Source organism: Pseudonaja textilis, chromosome Z (genome assembly GCF_049901715.1).
Source record: "Pseudonaja textilis isolate UNSWEBS1 chromosome Z, rPseTex1.2, whole genome shotgun sequence".
NCBI classification, from domain to species: domain Eukaryota; kingdom Metazoa; phylum Chordata; class Lepidosauria; order Squamata; family Elapidae; genus Pseudonaja; species Pseudonaja textilis.
In genome coordinates, this window is record NC_142008.1 from 23,553,033 (window position 1) to 23,568,644 (window position 15,612).

Genomic DNA, 15,612 nt, shown 5'->3' on the forward strand with positions numbered 1-15,612 from the left:
TTTCAGTGCATCATCATCCAGCAAGGCTCAACCAAGCCTGGAACTCAGAACAGCCTACAGAGTTGCCCCTGCATGGCCTCATGGGAGTCTGACAACCAATCAAAATACAAGCTCCAATTCAAATCCCAACAAAGGTTATAAAATCCAGGCACTCTCAGCACCTCAGTCCTGTCTTGATCTCTTCATTCACCTTGAAGCATGTGATCATCCTTCCTTTTCACTCTGGAGCTCCAGACCATGTGGTGCTGTCCACCATTAAACCTTCCGAACAGCTTCCATGTTTCCAGTGTCTTTTTCCCCACTTGGAACTGAACCCAGAAGGATATTTCTTTCAATAATGTGAATACAGCTGCAAAGAGGGAATTGAAAAGTTCTGCTTTCTCTCTGCTCCCCATCACTTCTTGCCATTAGTGGATCCATCATTTCTGAGAAAATCAAAATCTGTTAGATTCATTTTTCAATCCTCCCCAAAGAATGATCCTAACAAAATTCATATGGCTGAGATGCTCTGCCTACTATCTGGCATGTAGTTTTTGACATGTGTGTGAAGCTGCTCCTCTATCTGTCCCAACTTTACCTACGTTCAAAGGTTTCCTTCTTCAGACTCTACTACAAGATTCTCCCTCACCATGTCTGCCTGTCATCTGTTGTTAGAAGATGAGGAAAGGGATTTGTGAGCCTCTGTTCTAAGTGCCAGAAGCCTGCAGCAGCTTTCTTTGTGCTTGAAAAGTTTAAAACTTTACTCAGATTTACTTTGCAGTTTGTCTGAAGAAATTCAACCAAGAAATAGTGAACCGTGCACGTGTCTGGATATCATCAGCACACAGCCATAAATCATCAACACACTGAATCACCACTGCTTCTGAAGTCTGCAGCCTGGAATCTCCCACAATAAACAAAATGAGGAATGCAAAACAAAACCTCCTCTATAACCTAGCAGAAAGTGGAGAAGAGATAAGAAAAGATATAATTATAGTAATCTAATTAGTGGCTGTTTCTCCAGCGGCCTGTAATCTTAACTTTTTTTCAACAATTGCAATTCTTTTTGCTTCTTGTCTAAGAGGGTGATGCTTAGAGAGGGATGTTTTTGCCTCTCCTCCAGATGGGATGATTCAGTCTTTTAATTCAATTTTCTGGAACTGAATTGCAGCACCATAAAAAATCCTACCCTAGCACTCCATTCTCATGCTCATAGCCCCACTGCTCCAACACAGAGCATTTCCAATGCTAAAACTGCTAATAAAATGTTTCTCCCACATTTTCATTTTAACCAAGAGTTTTTGAGGGAAAACAGAAATTATTTTGTGTCCCCCCCCCCGCCCCCAATGTAGTCTGCCTGAGCACTGTTTTAGATTTCCTTCCTTGTCTGGGGGTAGCTTAGGCAATTTCATTGCACGAAACAATAGGAAAAAGGCAGTTTGAATAGATGGTGGGAGTTCAGTTTTCTATTCGACACAAGAAGATTCTCACTCACTTCTTCAAAGTCAAATTCCCCTTTGCTTTCAGGATAACTCCGGTCTTTCCTCAGATAAGCTCTGGGGTGGCTAAGAATTGGAAGGAGAAGGACACATTCATTTGACAAGCTTCCCTAGCCAAAGACCTTTAGGCACAGACTGTTGCCTTATGCATACTTCTGTAGACCACAGGTATACCTAATTTTAACAGGTTTATGGATAGAAATGTAAAAAAAATGCTAGAAATAAATACAATAGTGAAGTGGTAGCATAACCTAAAGGCAAGAAGCTATGACTTATTGTAGTAATAAAGCTTGTTGGTTTTTGTCAGGCTGCAAACATTAACTGTAGAAAACACTGGACATCTGCTTACCTTTCATGAATAATTTAGCACCCTAGAAAATAGACATATTTACTATAAACAGTGGAACAACAAAGCAAGCATGCTCATTTATAAGCCAGAAAACTAGTATGAGATGCTAATATGACCTTAGTGAAGCATATCAAATGTCACTGACATTGTTTTCCCAAGTCATTTTGATAACAATCTGCTCAGACAATTAATTGTATCTTTTTAAGGGATTAGGTCAAGAATGCCAAATGTGACAAATAAGAAAACTGAAATCCAGTTTTTTAGTAATGGTTTTAAAACACACACTATTTATTTTTATTTATTTATCTGGATTGCACTCTATCTAGAAAAAGTTTCTAAGTTGACTTAGAATGAAATATATGTAAACATTGAAACATTACAACTAATTTCATCAGATGACAGAAAAACCATGACATAAGTCTTAATATGTTGGGAAATTTATTTTTGCCTGGAATGTAGAACTAAGATTACTTTTGTCATCTACATGGATGACTTATATTTAATCCTTTTTGTGAGTTCACCAGCTTGAGGATCCTTATAGAATGGAAATAGGGAATATCTAATAAATTCACTGATACTATTGAATAAATTATAGCGTAGGAATGGGAAACTCACAGGAACATATGACCTTAGCATTTCATCTGTGGTCCTCCCACACCTATGGTCTATGGTGAATCTGCTGAAAGGCAGTAGCAAAATGTTTCTTTTTAGCAATGAATAGAAAGTTTCTTTGAGGCAAGTCCTGCTTATTTTAGCCTCAACATCTCTTTATCATGTGAAAACCATTATTTCCAGAGATCTCCTCTTCAGAGCAGGGGAGATTGCACATCCTGCTATAATCTTTGCTACCCAATACACCTCTGATAATGTTTTCCACATCAACAATGTGTTAATGGAAAGGAAGAAGACATTCCTTTCATTCAAGTATCTCCTTGTTTTGGAAAGTAAAAAAATAAGTATCACACAATCAACCATGACATAATCCCACTAGACTCTCACTCTTTTATTAAGTCAGATCAAAAAATACCTTTCTCTAAAACCCATGTGTTTATGTGTACTGCTTACTATGAAAGCAGTGATGAACAGATGCTCCCACGTATATAATATACACAAATACAATATGACTGCTTGCAGCAGAAAAGCCTTCTGATGTAGCATAAAATGGTACATCACTGTACACTCAAAGACTTCTGTATTATCCTGAACTATACTCTATTTAATTGTGTATATGTATAGAAAGGAAGATGACACTGATAGAGATATATGCAAGCAGTTACTAGAACAAGGTAAAATATATTTTAAGTCTACAACAGACAGAAAACATTTGAAGAGCTCATATACTGCCCTAATTCAGAGAACGATAAGTTGGAGGAGGTCTAAGATTATCCAACCAATCCAATATTGATTTATTATAGCCAATTTCAATAAAGGTAACTTTAAACTTCCTAAAGAATTGGTTTCTTTGTCTACTCTACCTAGTCAGGCTGACACACATCAACTTCAATAGTCTGAGTTTTTTAAAAATAACATTATTGTGTTAACGTAATATATTGTGATTATTATACATTTCTAAATTCTGTATATTACGTTTAAATAACATACAAAAATAATCAATTAATCACAGAATACTTTCTACATAAAATTAGAAATTTAAGGTTCAAGTACTAATAAAACAATACTAATAGCCTCAAAAGTCTTCATATATAACCATGTGATATAAATATGAAAATATATTCAACAAACCATACAATTCAGAAACTATCACAAGCTATTCAAATAAATAAATACATGAAACATATCAGACCATTCTGGATCTAATCTGCCAATCTACCAACTTGGAAAGGTAGTAAGATGTAGGAAAATATAATCTTCAGCTCCCTTCTCATTTAGTGGAGAGAAGAAAGGTTCCATCAGTGTAAAAATTAGATTCTACCCTAAAAGTATAAAACATTGATTGGAAAGGAAAGATGATTTCTGAAATATGCTATTAAATATTAACTTGCTATTTCAGTGTTGATAGCATTATTTGAATGAAATGTGCTACTATTCTTGGCAAGAAAATGTTGAACACTGAACGGAAAGAAAATTTTATAAAATGGCATGGAAACAATCAACAATACAGGAGATCACTTACAAAATCTGTAATATTTGACAGAGTTCAAATCAATTAATTGCCAGGAATTCATTTAATTGAGGAAGAAAAGAAATATATATATAAATGTACTTACAAGTGAGCTTGTTGTGACTGAGAACCAGCTGTGTGATATGAGACAGACTGACTATAAATAAAAAGAAAAAAATGAAGAATGAATAAACAGCCCACATTATAATTACAAAGCAGAAACCTAAAGAGCAGGTTGGAAGTTATTCTTACATAGCTTCCTAGCAAGATTTACATACAAAACATTGTAGACTTTCCCTGAAGACCTTGTTAGTGAGGTATGTTTGACTAGAATAAGTCTATAACACTTTTCATAGAAGAAGATTGCTTTGCAAAATATCATTTTAAAGTTTTGAATTATGATTCATTGCACAAGTAATATCCAAGTTTTATTTAATTGGGTATCTTTTAAAAAACATATTTAATTAAAATGTATAGATATATATTTGTATATGTTTTGTATTGGTTTTTATATGATTTATTTCATATCCTTACAATTTATATTGACTGTTTCCTAGTATGATTTCATTGCTCATTGTATCCTATGATTATCATTAAGTGTTATACCTTATGATTCTTGACTCTTGACGAATATATCTTTGCTTTTATGTATACTGAGAGCATTTGCACCAAGACAATTCCTTGTGTTCCAATCACACTTGGCCAATAAAGAATTCTATCTATCTATATTAAAGATCAACTAAGTACAAAAAATAGTTCGGCTACATTTCAAAGATTCAACTAGTTCACAAAGAATAAACTCAATCAACTTAAATGTAGCAATAATTATCTATCCTTCAGAGGAAACACATATTTGTGTTGGACTCTGGGGAACAGAGATGAAGAGGAAAACAATAATAATGGTAACAAATAACAAAACAGCTGACAGCGATTTACCTATGTGTTTATGAAGCAACTTAAAAACTAATTAAATATATGACATAACATTAAAGACAGGATGCTTTAATATGGTCATATACTTAAGCAGGCCTCACTTAATGTTCACTTGACATCTGTGCTTTTCAAGATTACAAAAGAATAAATTATCATTATCCATTGCATTATATACATTAGAAGAACTATTTTGCAGTCTTGGCAACTTAAAACATTTTTGAAGATGGAATTTGCATCCTTGGGGAAAAATCTTTCCCACTAACTCTCAATTAAAGACTAAAAACAAAATAACAGGGAGACTGAATTATAAGGAAGAAAAATGTAATTGGAACTACTGCAGAACTTCTTTAATAGGTACACTATAATAAACTGTGCTTTCAGATCCACAAGATGGCATCCTAGCTTCATTTTTAATTCAGTGCGTAACATTTAGAAAGGAACTTTATACTGTCACTGTAAATCCCATGTAAGTCAGGGGAAAAAACAGAGGGGGAAATGGCATATTCCCATCTTTCAAAAAAAGGTATAGCTGAAGTCTGTGACAACTTGTTTTAATTTTTTTAAAAAATGTATTTTCAATTTCCTAAATAAGAAAAGGAAAAAAAAATCACTGAAAAATGTCCAGTTCAATGGCACATCATAATGCATATTTGTTTTCCTTCCTTTTCATGAAATAAGTACATTGTAATATCCACAAAACACAAGCCTTACTGGACTGTCTCTATGTCTGCTTTTCCCAGTTTTTACTTATGTATATAGCCCATTCACACATTTAAAAGTAAGTACTTGTGTGTTATCAAATAATCAGAGGTGGTATTCAGCAGGTTCTGGCCAGTTCTGGAGAACCAGTAGAGGAAATTTTGAGTAGTTCAGAGAACCGGCAAATACCACCTCTGACTAGCCCCGCCCCCATCTATTCTCTGCCTTTCAAGTCCCAGTTGATCGGCTGGGTCTTCTTTTGTTTTCCTGCACAGGAGAATGGAGCTGGAAAGCAGGTTAGTGGGGTGGGGAGGTAATGGAGATTTTATAGTATTGTTCCCCTGGAATAGGGTGGGAATGAAGATTTTACAGTATCATTTCCCTGCCATACCCCCAAGCCACACCCGCAGAACCAGTAGTAAATTTTTTTGAATCTCACCATTGCAAAGAATAATATTTCTTCCAATAGTACTAATCTCCTGGATTCTGAGTTGAGCAAGGTTTCAGAATGCAATTCTCCTGACAATCCTTCAAAGTAGACCAGATCAGGCAACATACTCCACGGAAAACTATACCTCATTGTATAATAACAGATTCTTGAAAGTGTCATTCCAAATCTCTGTCTCCTTCCTAGGAGTTTCTGTCCATTTTGTTTGCAAAAATTTTATTTCGCTTTAAATACTTGTCCCTGACACTATACACCACCTTTTCAGCTATCTCTTTTGAGAATGCAAATTATGCCAAAAATAACAAGCACATATATTATTGTAAGATGTTGGGTTATTTTACTTATTAGATAATCTGGAATATGTACTTATTTAGTATAATATTTTTATCAGGTAAGGATGGAAAAGCTTATAACTATTTGTAGACTCATTATCTAAGGGAGAAGAATCTATAATTTGTTTATTTTTCAGCATCCAGCTTAGGTTGATTCTTTATGTTTAATGTTTGATATATTTTACATTTGGCTTTTTTCTTTTCCCTTTTTTGGCACACAAGATTTTTTTTTCTTTTTTTCATTATTAGTGTTGAATGTTCATTTTTTATTTTTCTATTTTGTATTTTATTCTAGTGCCTACTGTCCCTGTCCTATTGTTTCTTTTTTTTTCTTATTCATATCCATTTCATGTATTCATAACCATGTTTATACTTATACCTGTTATCTAACAATCGCTTGACAAAATAAAATAAATAAACAAAAATAAATGTTAAAAATGAGAATTACCCATTTCAAAACTCAATCACAGAAATTAATAAAAAAGAGAAAAGATCTGTATATGCTAGACTTGCATTTATGAGTCTGTTGCCATAGTGGCTAAGGATAATCTCTATTAGACATTCTACTGAGGAATATTTTCTCTATTATCCTCAACCACTATGGCAAGACCTAGAGTTTACATTTGGGGTGCGCGACTGGGAAGGACTCATTAGACATTTTTTCCCCTTTAGAACAGTCCTCTCTGTTAATGCTAGAAAAAAAACTTTTATAGATTACAAAGCCATGTGAAGGTTTGATAAAAATAAGCGGTTACTCAAACCACAACAAACAGGAATGAGATTAACACCCAGGAAATGCATTTGCCACATGTTGTCTTTAAAAAAGGAACTGCGTTAAAATGGGACTTGCAGGGGGAGGGGAGCATAAAACTCTTACTTCCAAACTGAATCTGTTTTCCAATCAAATCAGATCTTTATTTCAAAATGGTAGTTACAGCATCCATGAACTATTCTGGAGTAATTTAGAGACAAGGATGATAAAAAAACAACCAGCAAATGTTTTTCTACAAATGCAATTATTTATTAATTTTTAAATAGCAAAAATTATTTACTGCTGAAATTGTGTAAAAAGTTTGCCAGGAAAGCATGCCATAGAAGACTTCTTATTTATGTGCTTTTGTTTATTTAATTTATACAATTTATTATTCTATTTGATCATTAGCCATAGAATTTAACTGAATATACATCCAAAATATTACACACACATTTAAACACTGCATTTTTGCTACTATTTCTCACACATCCCAATTCTCATAAGTAATATACTGTGTCAATTAATTAGTGTTTGTTTTATTATAAATTATGTTTTTTTCCCATTTAGTAAGCTTTACTAGCTTCACATGCTGTAGGAAACTGAATTATGTATTTTTACAATCCACATGTGATATCTATGGCCTATTTAATTTTACTTTTAAACAAAGCTGCAATCGATTATGTATTGAAAATAAGTTTGCATGATGTAGAAAATCATGCAATCTAACCTTCATTTTCAATGTGAAAATTTTATGTACTTTTTCCCCTAGAAATAATGTTTTAAATTATGCTGAAATAATCAGTATAACCTTGTATGTTCTCATTAAGATATAACATCTACTGAATTCAATGGCTGTGATTTTCCAATTAATGTGTATAAAATTGCACATTCTATGTTAGCATACTCAGATACTAACATCCTGATAAAAAAATTTAAATGTGGGGACCATATGTATCCCTTGGAAAATTTTAAAAGTTTTATTTTTTTCTTTTGTCTCTTTCCTGTCTTAAAACTGCAACAGTAATTAAACCATAGAATAAAAATCTAAGCATTGTAATTTCTGCTGTTTCTTCAGCTAATGCTGAAGATACCTGTTCTTGAAAACCAATCAGTATTTCTGCTTTAGGATTTCTCTTTAAACATCTGAAAAATATTTGATGCTGTTTTAATTCTCTTTTGATCAAGAAGAGCGAACTCTTTTTCCATGTGGTCTAAATATTGGTTACAACGACTATCTAATTAACTAAATGCCACAAGAAGGGCTGAAGTGCAGCAGCTGCCTAATAAGCTGCTTTATACTAAACTAATAAATAACTTAAACATCTTTGGCATTATTAAACAATATTATAATTTCTGATTGGATAATTTAATGTTTCAAACAAAGGGAACTCCTGAGACAGGTGTTGCGGCTTTACTAATGTCACACTGTGAAAAAGAAAGCTTCTTACAGCAGCACTGAATTAATTATAAGATAATTAGCATAGAGTTAAAATTTGTCTGGGATAGGTTAGTAATCCACAAAAGACTTTTTTCATCCTGATTTTTCTACAATCAGGAAAATTGTTACTAATTTATGTAATATTCACAGAATGTACAATGAAATAAACTGTTCTTTAGACAATAGTATTTTTCAGTCCTTTAATCCTTAGCACCAATAGAAGTAAAACATGAAATTATTCTGTCAAACAACTGATGCATTCCTGTCCTTTAGAAGGTAGCAACTAATCAGATTGCAGGTAGTTCTTGACTTACAAGCATTTGTTTAGTGATTGTTCGAAATTACGACACTTTAAAAAGTGACCTATCATTTTTCACAATTATGACTGCATGGTCAAGTGATCGGGAATTGCCAACTGGCACACTTGGCAACTGGCACGTATCTATGACTATGACTTGCCTATCTCAGGATCATATGATCAACTTTTGTGACCTTCTGACAAGCAAAAACAATGGGGAAGGCAGATTCATTAACAACCATGTGACTAATAACTGCAGTAATTAACAACTGTGGCCAAAAAAAAAAAAAAGATCATAAAATGAGCAAAATTTAACAACTGTCTTGCTAAACAACAGAAATCCTGGGGCTGAATTGTGGTTGTAAATAGAGTATTACCTGTATTCATGAACATATAAACATTTTATTGTATGACATATGTCCTGCATTTCATTCTGAGACAGTATGTATACTCAAAGTGTTTTCTCAGAAAGCTTTTGTTAATGTAATTTTGTGAAGAATACTATAGTACTTTAATCAATTGGAAGTTTTGTGATGTCATCTATTTTACAATATTTAGATCTCAAAATTCTTGAACTACTTTTGTAAGTCATATTAAGAAATTCTTGCCTCTCATACCATTCTGCACAAATGTATGAAACCGTCTTATTTAAAAGATACATTATTTTTGGGAGGGGCGGGGGGGAATCAACCTTCATATCCAGATATTCGAGTCAAGTCACAAAGTCAGCAACAGAATGGCAATGTAGAAGACACAAAAAGCATTGCTCTAATATATATATAGAAATGGAGCTATAAAATATGGGAAAGCGCAAAGAATGTTCTTTTTAATTCTGTTGTGAGTCACAAACAGATTCCAATAGTGTATGCTGACTGACAAAAAAGCATCATACTGTGGAATACTTCCCCTTCCATATCTGGTCACGGTTGTTTAGGGAGTAAGTTGTACAAACGCTGTACCGGAAAAGTCTGTTTACATAACACTGACTATCAGCCCATGAGTTTATAGTTAAGCCTGAAAAAATAGCTCTGATGAAGTTATTTCTATCCAGTAATATCAAATTAATATATCTTCTTTACAGATTCTCAATTTAGTACATAGCCAGCGTGTACTGAGCCAAACTCAGCTTAGAAAGTCTTGTTGGAAAAGAAAAAGTCATTTAACTCAACCTAATAATATGGATTTATAGACTTTTTAGATTAAGGTTGAAATCTTTTATGAGGCTGTAAGTCACACTTAGTTTGTGCATCATATCTCACTATAAAACTAATATGGAAAAAAGATGTTTGATGGTTTTCAGGGAAGTAATATGCGTGAACCTTGGCCTTCAGGTTGTGAATCTTTGAATTGTTTTTTAAAAAATTATTTCAAGCAGATATTTATGGAATGAAATCATAGACCTAATTAGTCTGATGCATTGTTTCCCTTAATGGCCAACCAGATATCCTTGGAAACTCACAAGCAAGGCAATGCAAAAAGCCTTATTTTCCTATTTTGCTGGAAACCAGAATCTGGGCACATACTGCCTTGAATCTTAGATGTAGTATCACAACTCTTATTACTATTATTAACAGCAATAAATATGTATCTACATACAAAGAATTTGCATAAATATAACCTAATCCTTATGCCTTGTTCAGTAATATATACTTACTGCCATATCACATTTGGCACCTAGAAGGAAAAAGATTTATTTATACCTCATGTTGAATTTCTGAACAAATTAAATTTTGAAACTCAGACTTCCTAAGTCTTTGCTGTTGTGCAATAGTAGCTCTTGAGACTGATTCACTAAAAGTGTGATCAAGAGGCAAAACTACCCAATAAGAGGAAAGTATTATTCAAATGTATTAGACAATCAAAATAGTTTTCAATATTATCCCTGGAAGATAATCTGCATCTTACCTACAAAAACCTTATGGAAATATATTTATGGCTGCAGAAATTATTAAAATTGCACTAAGACAAAAGAAGCCACAAAATACTTACATAATCCAGGTATATCCAACATGTTTGATATACCACGCTCACACATGTCCACTTCCAATATATTTTTTTCTCTACTTTCTTCCACAATCTTTTTCAAGGATTTCGACATGGTTTAAACTGAAACAAGCAGGGTGCACTGTACAATAAAAAATATAGTTATCACAATCAGCAAGAAGCAGATATTTTTACTGTTAATTCCAATTACTTACCCTAGAAATGCGCAAGGTTTTTATGTTGAAAATTGCATTTGACAAAGCAAAAGAAATTTGATTTAATAAAACTTTAAATATAAGTATATTAATTACATATGCATGTTTATGTCTTATGCATTTAATAAGTTCCTTCTCTGATCAAACTGTAATTTTAAAAATAGCAGCAAAGTTGAGAAGTTGTATCCAAGGTTTTGACACATTATCTTGGAGCCTCATAATATGCATTTTTCAGGTACTAAAAAGTCAGATATACTAAAAAAACATACATTTTTTCTATAGTCATATTTTTTCTAAGTAATCAATGCAGTTGATTACAAGTGCAATAATCAATTCACTTTAACTCTTAAAGTTGTCCAAGTACCTTAATTTGCTTGCCTGAATGTAATGATTATAGATGAGTGGCTGCAAATCACAATAAGAGACCATCTGCTTTCCATAAAAATGGGCTCCCTCCATTTCTAATTAAAGTATCAAATAACAAGAGATGGAATCTACAAAGGTACAATAAAATTCCACAGCTTTCAGTTTTTCTACAGAAAATTCCATTTTTCTGCTCTATGTGTTTTGACAGCAACTGTCTGGAATAGGAAATGGTTTCAGCCCCAAAACATATAGTTTAGTCAGTCAACTATTAGTCTATAAGACACAATAATTAAAATATGGTTTAACATGATGTATGGCCCCAGTCATGTGGTATTTTCACTTAGTCCTCTTAGTGAGTGGACATAATTTTTGAGAGTTGGATGGCAAGTAGGTTTTAATGTACAGGTATGCATGATTTTTAGGTGGGGGAAGAAACCTGAGGTAGGTTTAATGAAAGTACCTATTTTGAGGAAATATCATAAACCTACCTGAGAGCCACTCAAGCATCCATTATAAAAGGGGATATAACTTTTCTGTGTCTTGGGATAACTCACACCAGTTTTGATTTCATCTCTCCCAGGAGACAACATCCAACTGCAGGGCAGGAATAGTTAGAGAAAGAAGGAAATAGGGAAGAAAAAAAGAAAGGAAAAACTGCTGGAAGAGGTGAAATCTTGGGACAGATCCAGAAGCATTTATAACAGAGTAAGGACATGTCAAGTCTTAGCAGTAAATGCGTACCACATACATCAACACATAAAAGCAAAGAAGAGCATCACTCAGGCCATACCTCATACTATCAACTGGCCATGATCGGTCCTATCATTATCAGAAGAAGAGAGAGACAGACATGGGAACTAACTTTACCCTTAGCCTTCAGAATAACTAACTTTATTCTCAGCAAGAGGCAACTTGTAAGATGGCACCGCCAGGACTTTTTTTGAAGAATGGGGCCAAACGGCAGAAATCTATAGGTGAAAACTTTTCTTTCTCATCACATGAGCCAGGCGTGGGGACAACTCTACCTGCTGGCTACTGCCCGCTTATGACTACTTGCTCTTCTCTGAAGGGAATTGTTCCTTGGGCGAGGCCACCGCTTCATGCTTCCAAGCGGCCAAAGCACCAAAAGACATTTCTCCAAGGGGGGTGGAGATGATCGGGCGTGGGGGGGGCATTCCGGTTTAAAGGAGGTAGGGGAGGGGGAGGGGCACAGCAGCTCACCGTGAAGAGCGACGAGAAGATCGGAGGCACCAGGCGTACGGAAGCGGCGCAGCCCACGGACTTCAGCGCACACACCCTGCACAAGGTCCGCCTCCCGCCGTCGGGTCCCGTCATTGCTTCCCTCGAAGTGCGCAGGCGCTTCCATACCCGGCGCCCGAAAAGGAGGGGGCTCGAGGGAGCCGGGCACGCTCCGCTCCAAGTAAGGTGAATTGCCTGAGAAGAGAGAAAAGCCCGCCCATCTCTCGGAATATGAGGCCGGCGGCTAGCCAATCCCCAAAGTTCCTTGCCCTTTGGGCGATGGCTATTGGCGGGAAGATCTCAAAAGCGGGCAAATGAGTTGAGGAACAGAGTGCCCCTGGTTCTGCGGTTGGAAGTCCCTGCGAAGTGATTCAAGAGCGCGCGGCGAATTGAGGAAAGCTTGGCTCGTGCAGGAAAGTAGGATCCGGGGGTGTTACATGGGACAAAGTGGCAATACAATCAAAACTGAACGCGGTCTCTGTCTCTTACGCGCGCGCTTATTGTACTTGGCATAAGAAAATAGGCTAGTTTTCAAACTGTCAAGATTGAGGAACACTGGGTTAGTATATCCGTGTTGGTGGTGTAAAACAGATACCCTAAAATTAAGAATAAACTTCGTATTTGCAAATATTCATATTTAAGCCATGTGTTGAAAATATGTGCATTTCTGAGGTTTTCCTGCAGCTTTATAAAGAATTCTGCTTTGGTTTTTATCTAGCTTGGTATCATCTATATAAATATGAACCACACAATTATAACTTCAAGTCGATTAACAATATAACCTATTTTTGTCTTCTCAGAAATGAGTCAACGTTTGTATTCAGTAGCTCTGCATGCGGGTTGGAAAAGATAGCCTGATGATGCAGGGAGGACCAGGAAACACTCAAAACTTTCCTTGCTCTATTGTGAAATTCACTGATTTATGGTCAGTCAAAATTATCCCAACTATCTCACAGTGCTATTGTGGGGATAATGCTAGGAAGCTAAAGGTGGGATGCAAATGTTATTACTACTAGTTCTGGGATGCTTGCTATTCCAAAATTGCTGGTGACCTTCTATCACTGTACTATATAGAGTATTTTAACTAACTGCACCAGTGTTTGGTTTGCCAATTGCACAGTAGCAGATAGGACAGCACTCCAGAGGGTTAACGTCATTGCCCAGAAGATCATTGGTTGCCCTCTCCCCTCTTTGGAAGATATTGGTCCTATTGCCTTAGTAAAGTTCAAAATATTCTCAAAGATCCATCTCATCCTGGACACCCTTTTTTTGAACTATTACCATCTGGCAGACAATACAGGACAATAAAACCAAGGACAAATAGGCTGAAAAACAGTTCCTATCCAGGGCAGTAACTATTGAATTCTATTGTCTAGTGCAATATTAATGCAATATCAGGGGTTTTCAATTCAGTGTATAGAATGTGAAGGATGTGTGTTTCTGTTTATTTTCACAGTCATAATGTACACTGAAGATGGCATTTAATTTCATTGTACAAGGTGCAATGACATTAAGTAAACTAAAGTAAACTTAGTTCTGCACTCAACAGGACAGACACAGACTTCAGAGGATAATTAGGACTGCAGAAAAAACAATTACTACCAACCTGCAATCCATCGAGGACCTGTATACTGCATGAGTCAAAAAGAGGGCTGTAAAAATATCTATAGACCCCTCACGTCCTGAACATAAACCGTTTCAACTCCTTCCCTCAATACAAGGTTATAGAGCACTGCACACCAGAACTACTAGACACAAGAGCAGTTTTTTCTCAAAAAAACTGCTAAACAAATAATTCCCTCATCGCTGTTCATCTATTTACAAAGTCTGCACTACTATTACTTTTAATCTCATCACTTCTTATCACCCATCCCTCCCACTTGTGACTGTATGACTAATTTTATTGCTTGTATCTTACGATTTATATTGACTGTTTCCTAGTATGATTTGATTGCTTATTGTACCCTATGACTATCATTAAGTGTTGTACCTGATGATTCTTGACAAATGTATCATTTCTTTTATGTATACTGAAAGCATTTGCACCAAGACAAATTATTTGTGTGTCCAATCACACTTGGCCAATAAAGAATTTTATTCTATTCTAAACTAAACCTTCAACGGGCCAGATCAAGACAAAGGAGCTAAAGGGATTTCAGGAATTTCAGTGTTAAAGGTATAATAACAGAAAACCGGTCAGAGTATCTTGCTATTCCATTTTGCCTGAAATAGATCAATGTGATGTTGAGTTTCTTTCTCATACTTTCTTCTCTCCCAAGATTGAGCAGTCTTTTCTGAAACTCCTCTCTTAATTGTTCATTATTCTTTTCTTTATTCTCAGAGCCAGATTTACACCTTATCACATTTTGTGAGAAGAAGGACCCTCTTCATTCTATGCTTTATTATTTTAAAATTCTCTTATTTTAAAAGAACAGAATTCCTTAAAAATTTAGTATGGATAGTTTTAAAATATCTTTTTGGCCTCCATATGATATTTGGATTTAGTTTTGATCTCTCCCCATCATCCCCTTTCCATATGCTTGCTGTTGTGGAGCGGCGGTAGAGATTGAGACGGACACAGGCTTGCATTTAACAGGCTTTATTCAAGTGAATAAAGGGTTGCCGCGGCTGCCGAGGCTAACTGGCAGTCAGCTGGTGGCAACAGCTGATGCCGTTTGACAGCTCCTTTTATAGCTGGCTGTCAAACGGCATCAACCAATGGGAGCGGTCGGCGCTCCCGTGCAGGCGGCGGATTGGAGTGAGGACTGCCGTCAGTCTGTGAACACAGCACTCCTTTCCCCTGGCCAGGAGCATGCGTAGTCCTGCAGCTGGGTAGGCCGCCTTCGCTCACGGCCGGATCGCCGTAGTCCTAGGAGCTCGCTTGCTGGCAAGGAGTCTCTCGCTTCCAGGGTGTCACTTGGAACTCGTTGTTGGCCCTCTGAAGCCCTCGCCCGAGTG

The 15,612-nt window shown here is 35.7% G+C and overlaps 1 protein-coding gene across 5 annotated transcripts in view; it reads right to left on the bottom strand.

Moving 5' to 3' along the window:
• Positions 1–12,769, bottom strand: part of RSU1 (Ras suppressor protein 1) — a 78,323-nt gene extending 65,554 nt beyond the window's left edge. Inside the window, exons 1-4 of one of the 5 annotated variants that reach the window (XM_087917105.1) lie at positions 12,637–12,713; positions 11,904–12,009; positions 10,841–10,976; positions 4,056–4,106 (exon numbers count right to left, since the gene is read on the bottom strand). In XM_087917105.1, coding sequence (XP_087773231.1) covers positions 4,056–4,106; positions 10,841–10,949 — 160 coding nt within the window. In that variant the 5' untranslated portion in view covers positions 10,950–10,976; positions 11,904–12,009; positions 12,637–12,713. Of the gene's footprint in view, positions 1–4,055; positions 4,107–10,840; positions 10,977–11,413; positions 11,512–11,903; positions 12,010–12,440 lie in introns of those variants that run through there. The other 4 variants (XM_026716123.2, XM_026716124.2, XM_087917106.1 and 1 more) reach the window with 4 other exon arrangements.
• Between the last annotated feature and the right edge of the window lie 2,843 nt (positions 12,770–15,612).